This window comes from Chaetodon auriga, chromosome 11 (assembly GCF_051107435.1).
Source record: "Chaetodon auriga isolate fChaAug3 chromosome 11, fChaAug3.hap1, whole genome shotgun sequence".
Classification (NCBI taxonomy): Eukaryota; Metazoa; Chordata; class Actinopteri; order Chaetodontiformes; family Chaetodontidae; genus Chaetodon; species Chaetodon auriga.
In genome coordinates this window covers 20,991,140-21,011,035 of record NC_135084.1, presented here as the reverse complement: position 1 = coordinate 21,011,035, position 19,896 = coordinate 20,991,140, and the positions used below count along the sequence as shown (strand labels likewise).

The 19,896-nt window shown below is 43.4% G+C and overlaps 1 protein-coding gene across 1 annotated transcript; it reads left to right on the top strand.

Moving 5' to 3' along the window:
* Positions 1–450: 450 nt before the first annotated feature.
* desi2 (desumoylating isopeptidase 2) lies at positions 451–18,949 on the top strand. The gene is made up of 5 exons (XM_076743623.1): positions 451–1,070; positions 9,339–9,411; positions 9,573–9,666; positions 12,325–12,466; positions 14,878–18,949. Exons 1-5 carry the CDS (start codon positions 1,023–1,025, stop codon positions 15,151–15,153), a joined length of 633 nt encoding a protein of 210 aa, XP_076599738.1. The 5' UTR covers positions 451–1,022; the 3' UTR covers positions 15,154–18,949.
* The last annotated feature ends 947 nt before the right edge of the window (positions 18,950–19,896 follow it).

Sequence of the window (19,896 nt, the reverse complement as noted above, 5' to 3'; positions counted from 1 at the left end):
AAACAAATAATAGATCAACAGACAAATCATTTTCGTTCTGATATGTGTAGCATTACAATTAAGATATAACTTTATTGATTGCATGTTGTTACAGACAGCAGTAATAGCAAGAATAAGGAATGAGATGTAGAAAAAAAACAAATGCAGAATAAAAAATGAATACAAAATAAAAATCAATGATATATATTTAATACACACACGCACAAATTGAATACAAACCGGTACAAAGGGACCTTGTCAAAACCGTTAAAAACAGTCCCAGACAAAATGTACAATATAGTGTGTCCACATACGTTTGTCTCCATAGTGTAGTTTCTCTATAGACTAGTTGCAGATACAGAAAGCTGTTTGTTTGCATTTAGTTGGAAAAACTACATTACCCATAATGCACCGACGTTGATTAATCGAGAGTGGATTCATCGTACCGCTCTGCTCGCCCACTCACCGTCCAATTTTCTCCCAACAGTCGCATCCTGCCTGCCAGCTCCAGCGCTACCGTTAGCTAGCTGATGCGGGAGCAGCAAGTATTTCTTAGTGGACAAATTCTGTTATGATACCTCAGCGTTATGTCATTTTGCTGGGTAATTCGTTTGGGAAAATGAACATGCGATTTTCCCGTGCCAACTCGCCCCCAAGAAGACAAAATTTACTCTGTGAAGTCGGCTTTTTCACTTCGACCTCGGTAACGTTAGCTGAACGGGTTTAGCAAGTCAGTTCGTTTTGACAAGCGGGTGGCTCATCTGTCCGCCGCCGCCGCTACTGCTCTGAGACGGGGGGATTTGGACAAAGCCAGTCAGATGTTGGACGGTAAAAACATCCTCGGAACTCAAGCGTTTTTACACCGGGTTGTGAAATTGAATTATCGAACAGGTCATCTGTCGTGAAAGTGCCAGGGATAAGGGGAGGAGTAAGTTAAGGTCTATTTTTGGAGGGTGAGAGTTTGGATCCCGCACCGAAGGAACGGGTAGGGGGTGTGCGGAGGAGGAAGAAGAGAAGAAGGGACGTTGGGGGAGAATATCCTGATGCCAGTGATGGCAAACGAGCCGATCATCCTAAACGTCTATGATATGGTAAGTAGAAAGGTAGATCCTAGTTAAGCCAGAAAGATGCATGTTTTAATGCGTGTTTACTACTTTATTGAAGGAATATGGGCATGTCAACAATGTCAGGACACAGCGCCAAACTCCATTATAGAAAATGCGATTTAATGCTGCGTTAGTTATCAGCAGGTATAGAAAGAAGAAAATGACTCACTGAAGATCCTTTTATGATAATTATGAACCAATTTACAATTCGGCATGCATTCACAACACCAAACTGCTATTTTTAATTCAATATCACCTTTGATAATTAGTTCACTCAGTCATTTTTTCGCAGCGAGCGGTAAAATCAAGCGCAAAAAGTTTTCTTGGCATAAAGTGCTTTTGGAAAGGCTTTTTCACTCCTCAGATACTGTTAAAAACCCGAACTTTGTTGGTGTGTTTGGTTACACTAACAGAAGACACCTGTAAAAACTCCATTATCAACTGGGACCTGGTAAATCAGCTCAAAAAGTTGTATGAATACAACAATGACTTTAACCGGTATCTGACTCACACATGTAAGTTTGACAGTCCTGGGTTGCCATATCTGGAGCGGAGCAAAATGGTCCTCTTTCTACTTTCTAAGCTGCTGTTGTCAAAGCAGAATAGTGACAGAAATTAAACATTTACAGTAGTCAGTGACCCAAGGAGTCACCATTTCTTCAAGTGTGCCCTTCTGCATTCGTTCGCCCGTGTCAGTCGCTGAACAAAGCCTAGTCTTGATTCTCAGGATTTCAGTTCGCTCAGGACGAGAAGAGGAAAATGGTAAACCACACGTGGATGTGAAGGTAAACTGACAGTTTCACCCAGTGTGCGTTCCTCCGGGGAAAATGTAGGTCTCTTTGTTACAGAATGAGACAGAGGGTGAAATTGAGTCAGTGTGTTGTCACCATGCAGGAGTGAGTCAGTGGATAGGGGGGTTGCAAATTGACTGATCTGCTGATGAATCATTGATTGATGTGCATCTCCTGCGGCGGACGGATTTCACTTAGAATGGGAATTGTCTTGTTCGGGGTAATAAAACAGGCTGAGGCAGTATTTTGGCATAATAGACGCTTTGCTGAAAAACCAGCATGTGCCATAAACTAGGCTTTTATTCCTCATTGTAATCCAGTTGTTTTTTCTCGTTTCACATTTCCCGTCCCTTGTTTGAGTTCAGAAGATATCATGAGGAATCAGAGAGAGTTCCTTACTCCTGACTCAATTTGAAGATCCTCACTCTCCAGATATGATCCTTTTCTCCTGCCCCTGTTTTTACTGCTATTTTTAATCTGATTTATTGCTGTTGTGTTCCCTTTTAGCTGATGGTCAATATATCATTACGAGCTTGAGGTCTGCAGGTTGGAGGCTGTTTTTTATGGATTAACACTGAGAGCAGCACAGTCCTTTGAGGATCTGTACAAAGGTGTTTTCTTGTAGAATGAAGTAGCACAGTGTACTGTATTGATAGCAGCATAACGCTGTGTGAAATCAGGACATTAGCCATATTTATCCCCATAATCAGTCACTTCCATCCTTTCTTCTTTCCCCAGTCATTGATTCACACTCTGCTTTCCTTCCTATTCCTACTTCCTTACCTTCTTTCCTTCTGTCATCCTCTTGTCTCCTCTCACGCCCTCTCTTTCTTCTCTCCTCCCCCCCTTCGTTCACTTCCTCTTGTTTTTCGCTCGACTCGCAGTTCACATTAGTTTCTTCTCAGAAAAGACTGAAGAGCTTTTATCTCTGTCTCACTTCCATTCACGTGAACAGCTGCAGGGCCCTTGACACACTTTCATGCAAAGGCTACAAATCTAACACACACATGGACAACTTCCTTTTACAGTTACGATCACTCTTGTGCTTTCAGTTCATTGATTTGTTGTTGTTTTTTTTCCAAACTGATGCTTCAGTTGTTGTCTGTATTGAGGTTTAGGTCCGCGGTGTGTGTATGAGTGTGTGTGAGAGACAGAGCGGGTGTGCACATTTTACTTATTAAAGAATTTTGTGGTTTGTGCCTGTGCACACAGATCCACTCACACCCATGCATATTTTTGGTGTTTGTATTTTTGTGTGTGCTACTGTGGGAACAAGATTTTGGCTTGTTTGCAGTGGCATGCTCTTTGAAAACCGCGATGATGGCTGTGCTCCATTCATTTATTCCTCTACTTTAAACACTTCCTCCATGTATTGATTAGGCTCCTCTGACCTGAGTACTCCAGGAAAAGTGACCGGCTAACTGCTGGGGATTATGGCCGATGCATGCTCGCTGACTGGCAGGTAGACTTGCAGTGTGCTGATTGGTTAACTGTCCTATAAAAAACAAATGAGATGGGGTTTATAGTGTCCAAATGTTTTTCAGTTGTGGCAGATAGATCAATTTCAGTGAGTGCTGCATGATTTGCTTACTGAATCTTTGAGTCACTTTGTGAGTGACTAACAATGTGTAGACTGACTCACTGTTTGCAGGCCAGCAGACTGATTGGTCCTCTCTGAGTCTTGATTGACTAAGGTTAAAGTGGGATGAATAAAGTGATGTTTTTAAATGTAAAGGAGCAGTTGGGAAATGTGCTTACTGTAACTGGTTGAGTGGCTGGTGTGGTTTGTCTAAGAGGAAGTCAGGAAGCTGTGAAGATCAGATAAAGGCAGAGGTCAAGACAATGGCGACACACTGCCTGATCCCCGTCACTATCTCAGATGTTCACACCACGTAACGAACAGTGGCAGCAAAAAGTGCAGCCTGGCTGGGGGCAGGGGGCGGCAGCATGGTGGCACAGTGAGAGCGTCTGTCGTATTTGGCAACATCTCCCCCCGTGGTGTAAGTAAGACACTGAACATGTAGTCAAAAAACTTCCAATGTAGGATCAATGCTGTCACGTGGCTTTCAGGAATATTTGTGCAGACTTGAGTACAACCTCCCACCCCCACCCCCACCCCCACCACCACCATCCTTTCTTCTTCCACAATTCCCTGTTTGTTAGGTCCTCCCCGCCGTCCTGCTTCCATCTCTGCTAAGTGGATTTCCCGGCCAGCTCTGAGTGCTTTAGTACGCTGCTCTAATGAGACAGCATTATCTGCACACCACCTGTCTGCCTGCCAGCCAGCACCGTGGTCTACCGTACGCAGCGTGAGAGGACGTGTTAGCGTGTTAGGTTTAACAGCGTCACGTAGTCAGATACTCAGCAGAGCAGGTTGTGAGTATCATGGAGCCAATGGTTGAAACCATTGCATGTCTAATGTCACAAACACTGCACAACACAGAAAGACAGAAGTCAACCAGAACCACAAACAAAACTGCTAGAGGTTAGGGTTTGGTAATAAGACGGTATGTAGCTTGAGATGAGAGCTGTTTATCCTGATGTCTCTGGTTATATTTGGCAACACTGCCTGCAATGGTCCATCAGTGACTGACTTTGCATTGGTTTTTCAGGATTTTTGCATTAATGTGATGAAGTTTCTAAACACTTGCAGGTAGAAAAGCAAAATTCAGCCAAACTTGAAAAGTTATTTCCATTATTTTTATTCCAGTTTTGAGATCAATGCTTGTCGTAAATGGCATTTAAACTTTATCAAAGCAGGTGTCTGTCGTTTAGTGCTGTGTCCTAGTCCACACCTAAACGGGTTTTTTAAAAAAACATAGCATTTTCTATGTGTTTGAAAAGGGACCTTTTGGAAAACTCCTTCCAGGTTGAAGATATTCAGAGACTGTCTGCTGTGCATGTTTACATTTTGCATGTTTATATGGAAATGTACAGTTAAAATTCCACTTTGATTAAGGAACAGAGGCGTCAGAATGTGCTATGGAGGTCACTGCTACATCCCATGAGGTGGACCCCAGCGCCAACATCGCTGTTTATGGACGAGATCTGGCTGTGCGTTTACGAATGAAGGCATGACTGGCCTGGCCTTTTGGCCAACATGGCTTTAGGGTTAGGGTTATATCACCACCTGTTGACGGACCTTTTTTTTAAACTGCTCTTGTGGATTTGAGATGACGGGAAAACCCTCTTTTCAAAAATACCCATGTACGTGTGGACGAGACCTCAGAATAGTTTTGTGGCTCCACTGGAGCAGAGCAGCTTATTGATTGGAGCATGACAAAAATGTACCAGCATTTAGCTTGTGGCTTTTAGCCATTTCCTTCCCTAAATTTGTGTTTTCAGTTGAGTTTGCATGTGTCTGAGTTTCACAGCAATGATGCTCATGCTAAAACTAGCCAACACTTCATATCTCCTTTCTAATTGTTCCGTCTAACACAGTCAGAGATTCTAATGCTTAATAAAGAAAATGACAGCATTGAACTACAGTGTGGAACAGGATCATTCAGTATACAGGCTTTAACTGCAGCGCCCGCTCTCTTCGTTCATCCCTCCCTCCCCTTTTCTGTCTTTAATTCATTCATAAACACACACATTTACTGCCGTGCTCACACACACACACACACACACACACACACACACACACACACACACACACACACACACACACACACTCAGCTCGTCTCTGTGCTGTGGAGGAGGCAGGTTTTAACGAGCTTTGAAGTAATGAGGGCTAAGATAAGAGTCTTATTTCACCAACGAGGGGGGGGAGTAGCATACTAAACTAGCAGATTAGCCCCAACCCCCCCCCCCCCCCCCCCCCCCCACACACACACACACACACACACACACACGCACACACACTCACACACTCTCACACACACACACACATACAGACAAACAGACATACATAGACTCATCCAGCGGCTGTAACTATATGTTTATATTTATTGAAACGGCAGAATAAGCTTACATTCATGTTTCAGGTTCCCTTCATGTATAAAGTTTGTGGCTTTTGGAAATTCTTAGTCTTCAGCTTTCTGAACAGGATCTACCGAAAGCTCTCACTTTCTCGGAAAAGCCCTGGATAGAGAAATGAAGCAGTGAGGAAAAGCTGATACACTTAGTTTGTGACTTTCTGAGCCGACTAGGAGACTGCAGCAGCCCTGGCTTCGGTCTTTGAGAACCAGCTGTTGTAGACACAGATGGCTCTTATTCCCGGGCTCAGACAACAACCACAGCACTGATACAAACAGGATTTCAGTAATGCTGCTTTTGCTCAGTTCTTTCATGAGATGAGATCGGCTCTTTGCAGGAAAACCCCTGCCAGCAGCAGTGCTGGAAATTACACGAGGAGATCTTGTGGTGTAGTTGCTTTTGAACTTAATGTTGATCCTCTGCGACTGTAAGCACGATTATCTTAGTTGATGAATCCTGTGACCCACACTCATCCCTCTTTAGGCAACATCCAAGCTAGGTTTCCATTCCAGTGCACACCCTGAAGTGACAAGTGATAGCTTATTCGGGATCTATCAAAACTGGGAGAAAAGTCTAATTAAGTGGACCTTGAAGGAGCTTTTCCCGGTCTTAAAGTAAAGCCGTTCGCTGACTCTTGCAAAAGCTTTTTTTTTGTGCAACATTTCTACATTATGTAGGTCAGGAAACCGACAGACTCTGCAGTGTGAGACGCTGGGCTGAGATGTTGCACAAGAAAACCGTCTTGGCTCAGCACTTTCATGTTGTCTCTGATGTTTTAGGATTTGCTGCATTATTTGTCATATTTACATAAAATAAGGGCTAAATATCCCAGACTCACTTTTACCAACTTCGACTCCAAGTGGTGCTTGTTTGTTTTGCTCATTAAGGTGAGATGTGTCAGACGGTTGTCAGTGAACAGGATCCAGTTTATTTTCAGGATTATGTTTCACTGAAATTAATGTGAACTTCACTTCTGCAGACTTGACAGATTTTCAGTGGAATGATTGTTATTTATGGTAAATGTTCTTGATCCCATGCTGTCACTGTAAATACAAGAACAGATGCACTCAGATGAAAATGAGCGGTGGGTTAAATGTCTTGTATCTGCACATATCAGCGTTCACAGCTTAAATTACACTTAACTGCACTTGTAGAGGAAAAAAACAAAGTGTGCAGAGTGTGTGTCTTATAATCCAAGATGGTTGTACAAAAGGTTAGAGTTGGCAGCGAGACTGACTTTTTGTTCAGTAATTTGAAGCTTCAGAATACATCTGTGTCACAACGTGGAGCTACAGCAAAGGAAAAACAGACCATCCCCTTTAAAAGCTCCCTTCAAATGTCATCTTTATTTCCTTAATGTGGTTTCTGTTGAGACAGATCATTGAGGGGTCAGTCTTAAATGCACACCAATGGACTATTGGAGTTTAGAGAAAGAAGGGGCGGGATGGTGGGAAAAAGTTTGATGACTTTATTGGTAGGATGATCAGGTCACCACTGTAGATTTACCGTGTTTGTACAAAAGGGAAAATGACTGGAACTGGAGCAAACGCACTTGTTTTAGGCCAATCTAAATCTTTCTCTTTTTATTACCATCAAGTCTTCTCCATAGCTCTTTAAATGTGATTGCCTTTCTCACCCTTTTATTAATTCACATGCAGCATGAACCTGAGCTTTCAGAGACTCAGAACTTCATTAACAGATCGAAGTTTACCGTTCAGTCAGCTCACCCTGGTCATGACACCCTTCACAGTTTGCATCTCAGGTTACTGCTTCAGTCAGAAAAGCGACACTTACAGTCAGTGCAGCAGCATAAACTTAAATACCCACCAGTCTATTATTACCTGACCTTATGTGCAACAAGTAGTGAATAGCTCACAAGTCAAACTGAACTTAGGCAGTAAAATGCTCAGAAAAACACTGTCCTTCACTCACTCATCACACCTGCTCTGTGATGCTAACAGCCTGAGGCAGACACAGCGTCCTCATTACTTTTATGATCACAGTTTGTGTTTAAGCTGTTCCGAACAATTTGCAGAGGGAACAATTTGCAATGCAAATGTGTGGTGAGAACCGCCAGCTCTGCCTCTGCTGGACGTGTGCAGCTACATTTTGCATTTGCATAAAAACAGAGAGGAAGTAAAAGACTAGTTTTTAAATAGGTTGCTGTGGTTATCACGCCGCTATCTGATCGCTAAATATGTTTTGCAAATAGTCTCTGAAGCTCAGAGGAGAGTCTGCCTGCGCACAGTGCGACAGCCTCTCCACCTGATGCTGCTCTTGTGTTGAAACAAAAAAAATGTGTAATTTGTGATCTGTTTGGTGTGAAATTGTCTCCATCAGGATCTTATTGTGGGATCTCTGGTGTGCAGCGGTGGAGCAGAATTGTAAAAGAAAGAGCATAAGACGGGCTGAAGTAATCAACAGAAAATTAACTGATGATAAGTTTGATCCTGAATTCATCTTTTAAGTCAACTATCACAAATCATTAGCTGTACTTTCTAAATGTGGAAAACACCCAGAAATGCACTTAATAATCCACACAAAAAGACACTCTTTAGAACTGGGGGAGGGGGGGGGGTCAGATATTGAATGACTTAAATGATTTCCATTGAATCGACTAATCAATTAATTGTCTCAACTCTGTTCACTGGTTTCCACTGTCACTGTAAATGGGGCATCGGGTAAAACACATTTTCTCTGTTTTCTGACATTTCGTAGATGAAATGATAAATGGATTAATGGATTAATCTGGCCAAGGATGTGCAGCTGATGTGAAAGGCAGCCGACCCAAACATGAGTGATTTCAGTAACCGTTGTGAAAATGTAAGCCAATTATATTATGAATTTACTGATTCAGGCTCCCCACCACATCCCCCTGCTCCATCCTCTGTGATAAAACACCCCCCACGAACTCTGCCTAGCAACAGCCCAGCCAACCGCCTTGTAGCCTCAGGATGTTAGACAGACGCTCACTGAAAAGATGGACGGTAATGTCACTGCTGCTGCACTTATTGATTTTGTGTGCTGTGTACTGTCTGTGTGTGTAAGAGAGCTTGTGTAAACATCAGAGGCTCTCAGATCTCTGCTGGGATCACAGGATGGGCCACTGTTCTGTTATGTTAATTTATGTCTCCGCATCAGGTCTATTTTTGAGATCTGTGCGATGCATCATGAATGGGTTTAGCACTTTGGGATTCTCCTCTGCTCAGTGACGTAATGGTTCAGGACAGTCTGACAGTGCCAGTAATAAAGTGTGCATTGCAGCGTTTGCAGCCAGTAAGTCAGCAACAATAAGAGCAATGTGGGGCACTTTTCAGGCCGTGATGGGTGTTTGCGCTTCGTTGGTGACCTTCACTTGCTCGCAGGGTTGGGGATTGAAATACACTTCTAATGGGATGAAAAAAAATAAGTAGTGTACTACATTATGAATATTCTTAAAGCACAAAGTGTAATAATATTCTGTGTCCGTCTCTATCTTCTTCAGTACTGGATCAATGAGTTTACCAGCTCTCTGGGCATCGGAGTCTTTCACTCAGGGATTGAGATCTATGGAAGAGGTAAGATTACCCAGAAATACGACACCACGTATATCACTTGACTTCCTGTGGATGGTGTTTCAGAAAAGATGCAATGCGGTTGTGTATGTGGCTCAGAGAGACTCCTTACATGAGAATGGCTGGTACTCAAATGTGTGTTTTTATGTCGTGTGTGTGTTCAGAGTTTGCCTATGGTGGACACCCGTACCCATTCTCAGGGATCTTTGAGATTACACCAGGTGACGCAACCGAACTTGGCGAGACCTTTAAGTTCAAGTAAGTCTGGGACATTTGGTGTTTATACACACAGAATCACAGGTGTACACGTGTTCTCTGTTTCCTGATGGTACATACACACAGATGCCAAGTTGACATCAATCGTATGATGAATACAGCGCGGAAAATTGACTCGACCTAAACTTCATGTGAACGTTTCTGTACAGTGTGTCGCATCTGGCTTGTGAAAATCAGATTAAACTGTCAAACTGAGCAGCAAAAACCAAGCACCACCCACTACGTCACCCACCAGCAGGAGCTTTCAGTGGTCCACTGAGGTCATCCAGCCTGTGAGCAACTGGTTAGACAGCTCGCAACAAGCCAGTGAGGTAGTCCCATAATGAACCAGTCTGTGTGTTTTAGCTGTGGTCAGGCCGGATGTTGTGACAGTTAAGTAGCCATTAGTAGTGAGCTGGTATTTTACCGGTCCAGTCCGTCCGTCACACAACCAGCCGCTGGATTTATCAGTCATTTTATTCAAGAAATGTGTTTTCCAGTCAATCTTGGCCAGAGATCAGATGTGTGCTCAGCTTGATTTCCTCTGGAGAACGCAGACTTAGTTTCCAATGGGGTTTTTACACGTAGGCATGTGCATGAGAGAGACTTCAAGCTTCCTGAGTGTCACAGCAGGAAGGGAAGGGATGCAGCCTCGTGTTTAAAATAAAACTGAAACAAACACCAAGTAGCCTCCAGAAGTCTAAATAAGCTCATTACCGCCACTGAACATCTGACTCTTTGTTAAATTCAGACTGTTTGGTGCTGTGGGGAACAGCTGTGCTCTGCCCTCTCTTCTCCAAAACAAACAGGAATGCAGGGATCAGCATCTTCTATCAGTAGTTAACAGTTAAAGTAAGAAAGCCATGCAAGTTTGAGAGACGCCTGATTTCTGACCTGCTGCATGCGTTATCATTATTATTATTAGATTATCTGTGTTAAACACAGACACTTTGATGCCAAGCGCCATAAACTTTTATTAGTGTTTGGGTCATGAGTTACCCACTGAACTCAACAGTCAGTCAAATAATCAGTGTCGCTCTGTTAGCCAATCATTAATTAGTTCACTATACGAGACAGACAGTCCAGATGTGTTGTGTGTATCCAGTCAAGCAGTCAGTCAGTGAGCAGGTATCTGCCTGTAATGAGAGCTACTGCTTACTGCTGCTGCAGCACAGATCAAATAAAAAAAATACATGGGTGGAGAGCATGAGAGTGCAGCATGTGACAGACATTTGATGATTTCACACTTTTTCGTTCATGGTTCGTAGCGGCTGACTGGGCTTGGACAGAGAGAAGAGTGAGAGAAGAAATGACATTTCGCCTTGGTCTGCATGTGATTCTGACCGCTGTGACTTTGAAATGGAAAAAAGTGCAGCATGAAAGAATGCAAAGTTCCCCATGTTGATGTACATTAGTACATGTAATGAAATCCAGACCAGCATTCCTGCAAGAAACCATATGTTTTTAAAGCTTAGAGGTTTTGAAGTTAGAGAGGCTGTGCTTTGTGGTGTTGCATTGAACTGCAGTACATTGTACAACGTCTGTAATATTATTTGATCCTGCATACGAGTAAATGAGGTGGGAGAGAACATGTTGCATCAGCTTTAAGTCTGTGAAACCCAACTGTATAAAACCCACTGTGTGATTTAGGAAAAATCCAAGATTTCAGGCTGAAAGTAAGTTGATGCAGCTAAACTGCAGAAATGAAAGCGCTTGTGAATGTGTTGGATTTCTCTCCCATCAGTGCTGTGCTGTGAGTTTTACTGCAGCTGAATTCGAGTCTGTTGTGATGGTGAGATAGTCGAGCACCAAGTTAGTTCAATACGTTTTTGGATTCCCAGAATCGGCCCTGGGCCTGTTTGTGTCTGTATGTGTGTGTGTGTGTGTGTGTCTCTACCCAGAGCTACTGTGCTGCTGTGCATTACTTCTGCTCTAGTTGATCTGCCCCGTGGCTTTAGACAGACTCTGCCAGGCTCACACACACACAGACACACTCAGACACATGGCTGTCTCCATGCAGGCTACTAGACCAAAAGCGTGGATGATCTGGTACACATGCCTACATATCACCCAGTGCGATGTCCCTTTGCCAAATGTGGAGCGGATCAAACACTCTCCCAGCGCCAAACATTTGATCAAGATGTTGTTCCCCTTAAACTCTGAAGAGACCAGTCGGGTGAATTCAGGTGAAAAGTTGTGACATGTCATTGAGTGGATCTGGTAAATCCATTTCAAAGGACTATTCATGCTGATTAGCAAATGTTAGCATGCTAACACAACTAAGATAGTGACCATAGTGAGTACTATACCTGCTTAGCATCAGGGTGTTAGCGTTGTCATTGTCCACATGTTAGCATCATGGTTTAGCATGTATGTCAAAGCATTGCTTAAATCCATTCAGAGTGAGGCATTATGATTCCTAAATGTATGAAGCAAGGCAGAATATCTTAGTACGAGAAAATTGGAAAATTGGTGAGTGCCTCCTGTGTGCCACTTGAGAACAAATCTGTTAGTATGAGCTGTTTGTTCTTGAGTGAGGCCCACTGATTGTGCAAAAAAGGTTTAAACAAAATTCCTGGAAGTAGGTCTTGATGTTTCGTCGGTGAGTAATAACGTCCAGTAACACCTGCCTCCACACCCTTTCCCCTCTCGTCTCTGCAGAGAAGCCATAGTCTTGGGCAGCACCGACTTCACAGAGGAGGATGTGGAGCGGATCGTGGAGGAGATGGGGAAAGAGTACAAGGGCAACGCCTACCACCTCATGCACAAGAACTGCAACCACTTCTCTTCGGCACTGTCAGAGGTTTGTACACACACACACACACACACACACACACACACACACACCATATACTGTAGCACTGCACCATTTTGGCTGCTAAACTGAGCTTACCTGACATGAGGTGCATAAAGACTGTTTCTTAAATAACAATGTCTTTTACTTTGTCTTTCCTTTTCTGAGTCTAAGTACCTGACCTGGCTGTGTGTGTGCGTGTGTGTACGTGTGTAGATATGTGTGTGAATGAGGGTGTACTTTCAATCGGCTTATCCTGGTGTGACTAATGAGCAAGGAGTCTTACAGTTAGCATCTAGCACTGAGATGGGGATTAAGACACTGATACAAGTCCAGACATGCAGAGCCAGCTGGCAAACACACACACAAACACACACACAAAACATACAGTGATAATACATATACACAGATGTACATGCTACATGAAAAGATACTCTTAAAGAGAAATACTCTTAATACTTTAAAATACAGTCACATGTACATGAACACAAAAATGCATCACATCAGTAGAATACACATAAATTCAGACAGACACAGATGCATGAGACTAAAGAGACATACACACACACAGCTGATACCATAGCGAAGCGGTCTGGCCCTAAGGATTTGATTCTCATGTTTACTTTAACCTCGTTAACATGCGAGGCTGACTTGAAGAGCGGGCGAGGAGAAAGCGATCGGTCACACGGATGGTTGAAGCGGCTTTGAAAGGCCAAGCATGGCAATTCATTCTCTGGAGAGAGCATTCGACGTGTGCGGCTCTGATGTCAGTCATCTTCTTTAAAAGCAAACCAACGTACGGCACTCTGCTAACGCTCTGTCTCATTGTGTAAGTAGATCATCCGTCCACAGCGCTGTTGTTCATCTGATACACAGGCTGGTGCGATAGAGGGGGTTGGTAGTTTGATCTCCAGCTCCTCTTGTCCACATGCTGAAACACACTGAACGGCAAAGTGGCCAGTGGCTCAGCTTCATTATTGGCCGAGGCAGGCATGTGGGCTAAAAGGTAGACAAAGTTAGCGACTAGCTGTTAGACGTAGTGGATTTCTTATCTCTAAGCGGAGAATAAATATCAGTGTTGGCCAGAAACGCCTCTCAACATGAATGCTAATGTTTCTCTGTGTCTCTGTGTCGTTTGTGATCTGAAAGCTTGCTTTGTGAGTGTAAATGAGTGTTTCCGAACACACACGAGTGTCGTGTTAATTCTGCAGCTACAGCTTCTTTTTTTTTTTTTACACCCGCTGATGTTTTTATGGATTAGCTGCTCGTCTCTGGTGGATGTAGACTGCCTCTAGCTGAGGCCGTGCTCACCTGTGAGATCATCTGCGAAGTGATTTGTAGAGTGATTCGCAGTTTCGAGAGCCTGTGATTCATTCTGTCAAAACACACTCGTCTCTGAAGGAGGTGAGCAAACCTTAAAACAATTGCTGCAACAAAGTGTGGCGTCTGGTATCATCCGCTGGCTGAGTGTGACGTGGCACAACATGCTGGATCAACTGCTTTGGAATATGTTCTTGTGGTGAAAAGCAAAGCCGCTGTCCTGGTCTCCTCCTGCCTGTCAGCAGCTTTGGTAAATGTTTTTATAAAAGCACAATTAATCCCTTTGACTGGGAAACACTTCTGAGTTTCTTGGAAGCCACTCGTCCCGTAACGCCATAAAAGCAAGAGCAAAGATGAGAGATGATGATTTGCCTTCACACTGACGGTGTTGCTGCGTGTACCTGCATGCTTTGAAAGGTGATAGAGGAATCCACCAGAAAAGATCAACCAGCAGATGAGTGAACCGTTATCGTAGAGGCACATTTTACTCCCTTTGGTTTGCCACAGATCCTGGTGTTTCTGCAGTGTCTCTGGGCTTTAAATGTTTGTTTAAGACATAGAAAGACGGGAAGTGTAATCAGTTTCCTGGACGTTTCTGACATCTTTCACGTGGGCCACCTCATAAGAGAATGGCAGGATGTATTTTCCAGTGATGCATTCATTTTTTTTCTTCCACAGCAAGCTCAGCTCTGCTTCAAAAGACTCTGATTGTCCCCTCATGCCTTCTGACAACACTGTTGTAACAAAACAGGAAGTAAAATGTGAACTGACTGTGAATGTGCATCTTCATCGGTTTGCCTCGCTCTCTTAGTGATGTGACTGCCCTCAGGCTTGTGTTTTATTTTAGGTTTGCACCTTTTCTGCTGCCAAACTGCACTTTCTGCTCAGGAGTGCAAGCAGGTTGCCCACAAATCACAGAGTCAGAGGTTTGATCCAAAGTTCCTCCTGTGCACACGTCGAAATGCCCTTGAACCTGACACTGAACTCCATATTGTTTGGTTGCTCACTGCCATCGGTGCGTTGAATGTGTGTGTGTGAATGGGTGAGTGAGAGGGCTAAAAGTGCTACATCTAATAAAACAACCTTCCACTTCTCCTCAGATCCTTTGTGGCAGAGAGATCCCTCGCTGGGTCAACCGTCTGGCCTACTTCAGCTCCTGCGTGCCATTCCTCCAGAGCTGCCTGCCCAAAGAGTGGCTGACCCCGGCTGCCTTACAGTCCAGCGTCAGCCAGGAGCTCCACGGAGGAGGAGAGCTGGAGGAGGCGGAAGACGCGGCTGCCACGGCCTCCCTGGCGTCCATGTCGCCCTGCTCGCCCTCATCCTCCTCCAGCCCTTCGTCCTTGCCTCGTCATTCCCGCCACCAGCCCCGGCGGTAGAAGCTGCCAGGCCTGCTGGGGAGCGTGGGGGTGGTCTTACGGTTGCAGAGACTGTCAGGTAACAGAACACTTTCAGCAGCTGATGAGTCCAGCTGCAGCCAGAAGTCCCGTCAGACTGTCCTCGAGCAAGGCACTGAACTGCCGTCTGCTCTTGGTGAGAACATCAACCAAATCTCTGCAATGATCCAGAGCAGTGGAGGGGAGGATCATCTGTCAGTGACCGCGGCTGACGGATTCCAACATCCCCTCCGAACTATCCAAACCTCAAGCCTCTTTCAATATTTTACCAGCCAGCTTGCAGTGCGGAGCAGAAGGCAGGCCAGTTGTTTACCCATCTAAGTGTTTCAGAATTCAGGAAAATTTACCAGCCACATCCAGATTATACCAGCAGTTAGTCAGTGGGTGGTGCTAATCCCCACCTTTTTTTTTGGAGTTGAAACCAGTGAGAGGGGATGCTGAACACAATCGCTGAGTACTCGTGACTTGGCGTACTGACACCTTCAGGGGTCACCAGACGGTTAAAAGGACGCAGGATAAACTATTTCTGTTACATTATTATTATTTTTGACTTCTCAATCATTTTTGCCTTTTTCTTGTAAATTGCAGGATTGTTTGACCTCTTCAGGCCACCAGGTTTGTTACAAAAACACTTATTGAGTCTGTGGAACATAGCAGTCTGCTGTTAGCAACATTAGCTTTGTATGTAAGGTGGCACCATTTAGCCTAGCACCACCGGGACTTGTGCAGCGGTAAATATTGCACTTGCTTGCCTTTTTTTTCTGCTGTGATGTGAATATGCCTCAAGGGGTCTTTGCATATTGAACATCTATACAATCTGAGCATTCTTCAGAGGATGTAGTGGACGTTAAAGCACTGCTGCATTGATCTCAACACTCAGCTATGGTAGTTGCATTCTGACCCACATCAAGACACTGAATCCTGAACATCTGCAGTCTGACGCCGTCTGAAGAGAAACAGATGCAAAAGCAAACTTTCCTGGCGTGGAATTTTGTTCATTATCCTAGTTATTAATTACCACTAGCCAAGCGCTGGTATAGTTTGATCTGTGGCTGGTAAATGTTTCCACTACAGCCAACTGTAGTGATGGTGTTCTTAATATTTGGCTGGTAAAACTTTGAAAGCAGCAGGTGGAGTTTGGAATCTATTCACTTTGCCTCAGAGTGCTGTGTGTGCATCAGGACCTCAGCCTTTTCTTATTGTTCTCTCACAGCAGGCTGGATAGACTTAAGCCAGAACTACAATCAGCATCACTTTCAAATGCCACACAGACACAAATTAACTGGTCTCGCGCCGGCATCTAAATGGGCGAAAATCATTTAACACACCTTGGATGGGTTCAGTTCCAGGTATTTTGCTTCACAAGTCCATTTCTTTGTCTCTTTTTTATGTCAAATCTGTGTCAGCAGTTAGACATCTGTAGCAGCTCTTAAAATCCTACCTGCCCACCATGAATTAACCACACATGGTTTGAAGAAAACGGAACCCACTGAAGCAAACTTTGAAAATGTGTCAGCCCATAATTAAGTTATTTCTTCTCATTTTTGTCTAAATAAATTAAGACTTAGGTTCAGGGCAGGCAGTGACTTACAGGTTAGAGGAGATTTTTTTTTTGTTACCTAAAGGTTCTGGGTTTAAATCCCTGAGTAAAAGAGAGTGAATTATTTCTCAGTAGCAAATGCCAAGGTGCCTTTGAGCAAGGTACTTAACCCACAAGTGTTCAGTGGCCAACAGTAGAAGACTGTGGTTGTACTGGACTGCTCCCAGTTGTCACTTGTTCTCGTAAAGCAAATCATCCTTACCCAAGTAATTCAAGGTTCAAGTTTACATTCAGGACACGATGTCAGCCAGCAATGGTTTGTAATCGACGAAGAAGACGGGCTCTTCGAGCAAAGAAAGGGAATTTGATGAAGAGTGTGTTTGAAAACGGGAGCTGAACTGTTGTCCACCTGCACGCCTGACGGTCATTTTCCTCACATCTGCTTTCAGTTAGGGATGAAGCACACTGGTGTTAATTTGGAGCATCACAAACACATGTTAAGTGTTACTTTGAGAGATTATACTTTCATTTTCTGTGTGGAAAACTTCACTGAAACCTTCACGTGCTGTCGTTTCCTCAGACAGATTCTCAAACCTTATCATCTGGACATTGTGTATAAGTTAGTATAATTTCATGCTTTACGAGAAGATGCTGCTTTTCCCAAACGATGAGCACCTCATTTGAAACTGTACATGCTGTCAACAACAACACGTATGCTGCACCATGTGTACTGTCCCAAACGGGAGCCATGGATGTGTTGAAGGCATATTTCAACTTTGCCGGTTTTGCTGGACGTCTTTGAACAACCAGGAAAATTGTCAGATCTTGTCTGAAAAATCTTGTTTATCGTGTTTGTTTATCCTTTAATGTATATCTATGATATGTGGACTCTGGCCTTTTTGTCTGTTTTGTTTATGTTTGATAAACTCAGGACTCCAAAAGGCTTTGTAATATAATCCTTTTAACTTTTTTATCCACCTTTTATGTTTGCGTCAACGTTGCTTTTTCTAATGCAGTAGTCACTCCATTCAGCTTTTCAAGAGCGCACTGTGGCAGTGCAGTTTTATACTCCTGTCTTTGATTTAAAAAAAAAAAAAAAAAAAGTTTTTGTTTACAATCTGGATGTTTGTATATGAGCCTGTGCTGCCCTTTGTTTTTCCTGTCTGTGCATGAATGTGTGAGCGTGTGTGCGTGTGTCTGCGCACTTATTATCAACCAGCTGTCAACTGGGCCAAATTATCCTTCTTCAAACACACACAGACACTCTGAAAGGGGTCCATCTTACCAAATGTAGCTTTGGTTTTTTTGGGGGTTTTTTGGGGTTTTTTTTTAAACAGTATATTGCCACCTCTTAACGAAGTAAACTCTTTGTCCTCAAGCTCAATGTAAGACTTTGCTGTAAAAATTTTGATGCAGTGGCAGATCATTTTGCAGATTTCTGCTAAAAAAGATCATTTTCAGGACTCTAATCACACAGAAACAGTGTTAAAACAAGACACGCAGTGACAACATTTCTCACGAAACCAGCATATTTATGTGATCTGAAGTGAGAGGTTTCAACTCAGTGGATTATGTTGTTTTCAAATGTCACTTTTTAGGTTTTGGTCATTTGTAAAGCACAGACATGGACCGCTCATGTTGGCGCCCTCTGCTGACTGTTATTTGAACCGTCACATGTCTGTGGTTTACAAACAGACTGAGGTTTCCCTAAACCTTCATAGCTGCAGATAATTTTCTGCTATCCGTCTCTGTCTACTGACAAATCAGACTCTAATTATTCACCAGCTAATTTGGATTAACCAATAAATGTAGCCTTCCATTTCAAAATGCTAAGGGAGAAAATGTTACTTTATGTTCATATATCAACATTTTACATAAAAAGCACCACAAATCACCATTACTGAGGCCAAAGATAGATCTAACTTCATCAGTCTTCATGCTTGTTTTGCTGAATTATCACCACACATGTCCAACTTTTTTAATGAATGTCTCATTTTGGAAAGAAACCCTCATTCTTTGAGTAAGTGTAGTTATTTCATAATAATAAATGTCCTATCAAAGGAGTATTTGTGGGGCATTTGCACCACTTGTGTGAGCTATGAATGCAGACTGGGAAACCTCACTCATTCATACCCCACAGAAACTGACTTCAGCTGTTTTACAGTGAACTTTCACAGAGCCTTCATAAGACTGGACCACATTTGTACCCGGTTGTAAAGTTATTAAAGAAATGTATACAATCTGTGACTCCTGTCATGTGTCGTGACTGTTTTTGAGATGTTTTTTTGGTTTTATGTGCTGACCCCCAAGAATTCACTGAACGATTAAGGAACCCTCCTGTTTTTCACTTCAGTGACAGGAAATATGTTGGGGTGGTGGCAGACGATTCAGCACATCTCAAGGAAAAGAGAGGAAATCCTAATGGCTGGATGCTATTTACAACACACTTTGGTTAAACTCTTTCGTGTCGAGACTAAAGTGAGAAAATCAATCTAAGTCATAGGGTCACGTGACTGTTAGCTTAGTTTAGCATAAAGACTGAACGCAAGGGGAAAAGCCAGCATGTCTAAAGGTCAAGAAAATAATGTCCGCCTACTAGCACCTTTACAACTTGCTAATTAACGCGTTATGTGAAATTTTTGTATGACGCAGGCTAAGGCTATATCCTTGCCGAAGCCAGACACTGATCTGGCCAATAATAAACCAGCGCTGGTAATTGAAGCAGGAGCGGAGCAGTCACAGCAGCAGCTAGCTAATGTTAGCCGAGAGTTAGCTAACGAAGTATGCGACGTTTGTCCATCACTCCTGACACCAAATGCTGTGTCCCTACGTACTGAAGCTACTACACGGTGGTTTCACCGCTCTTTGTTCACTCACTGACTGAACACATGGTACTGTGAGCTTCCGCAAACAGGAAACAACAAACCTACCTGTGTCACAGCGTGCCCTACTCATTCGCATAACTCTCTGCCAATCACAGGTGCGCTATCTGACACACATCACTGTCATTGGTAGCTGAGATGATTGACAGGCTTGACAGCCCATCACACAATCGCTGACCTCCTGGAAAACGTATTAACTGCAATAAACAGGCCTTTTTAAAAAAAAAAAAAAAAAAAGGTTTAACTAGAACTGCGGAAATGCTTATTATCAGTAAAGTCAGCAAAACAGTTCATGGGCAGTTG

Bases quoted from the DNA above. Each gene is read 5' to 3' on its own strand.
- desi2 (XM_076743623.1), top strand. From the start codon at position 1,023: ATGCCAGTGATGGCAAACGAGCCGATCATCCTAAACGTCTATGATATG. The intron at 1,071-9,338 runs GTAAGTAGAAAG...TATCTTCTTCAG, and splicing joins TCCTAAACGTCTATGATATG to TACTGGATCAATGAGTTTAC. The intron at 9,412-9,572 runs GTAAGATTACCC...GTGTGTGTTCAG, and splicing joins GATTGAGATCTATGGAAGAG to AGTTTGCCTATGGTGGACAC.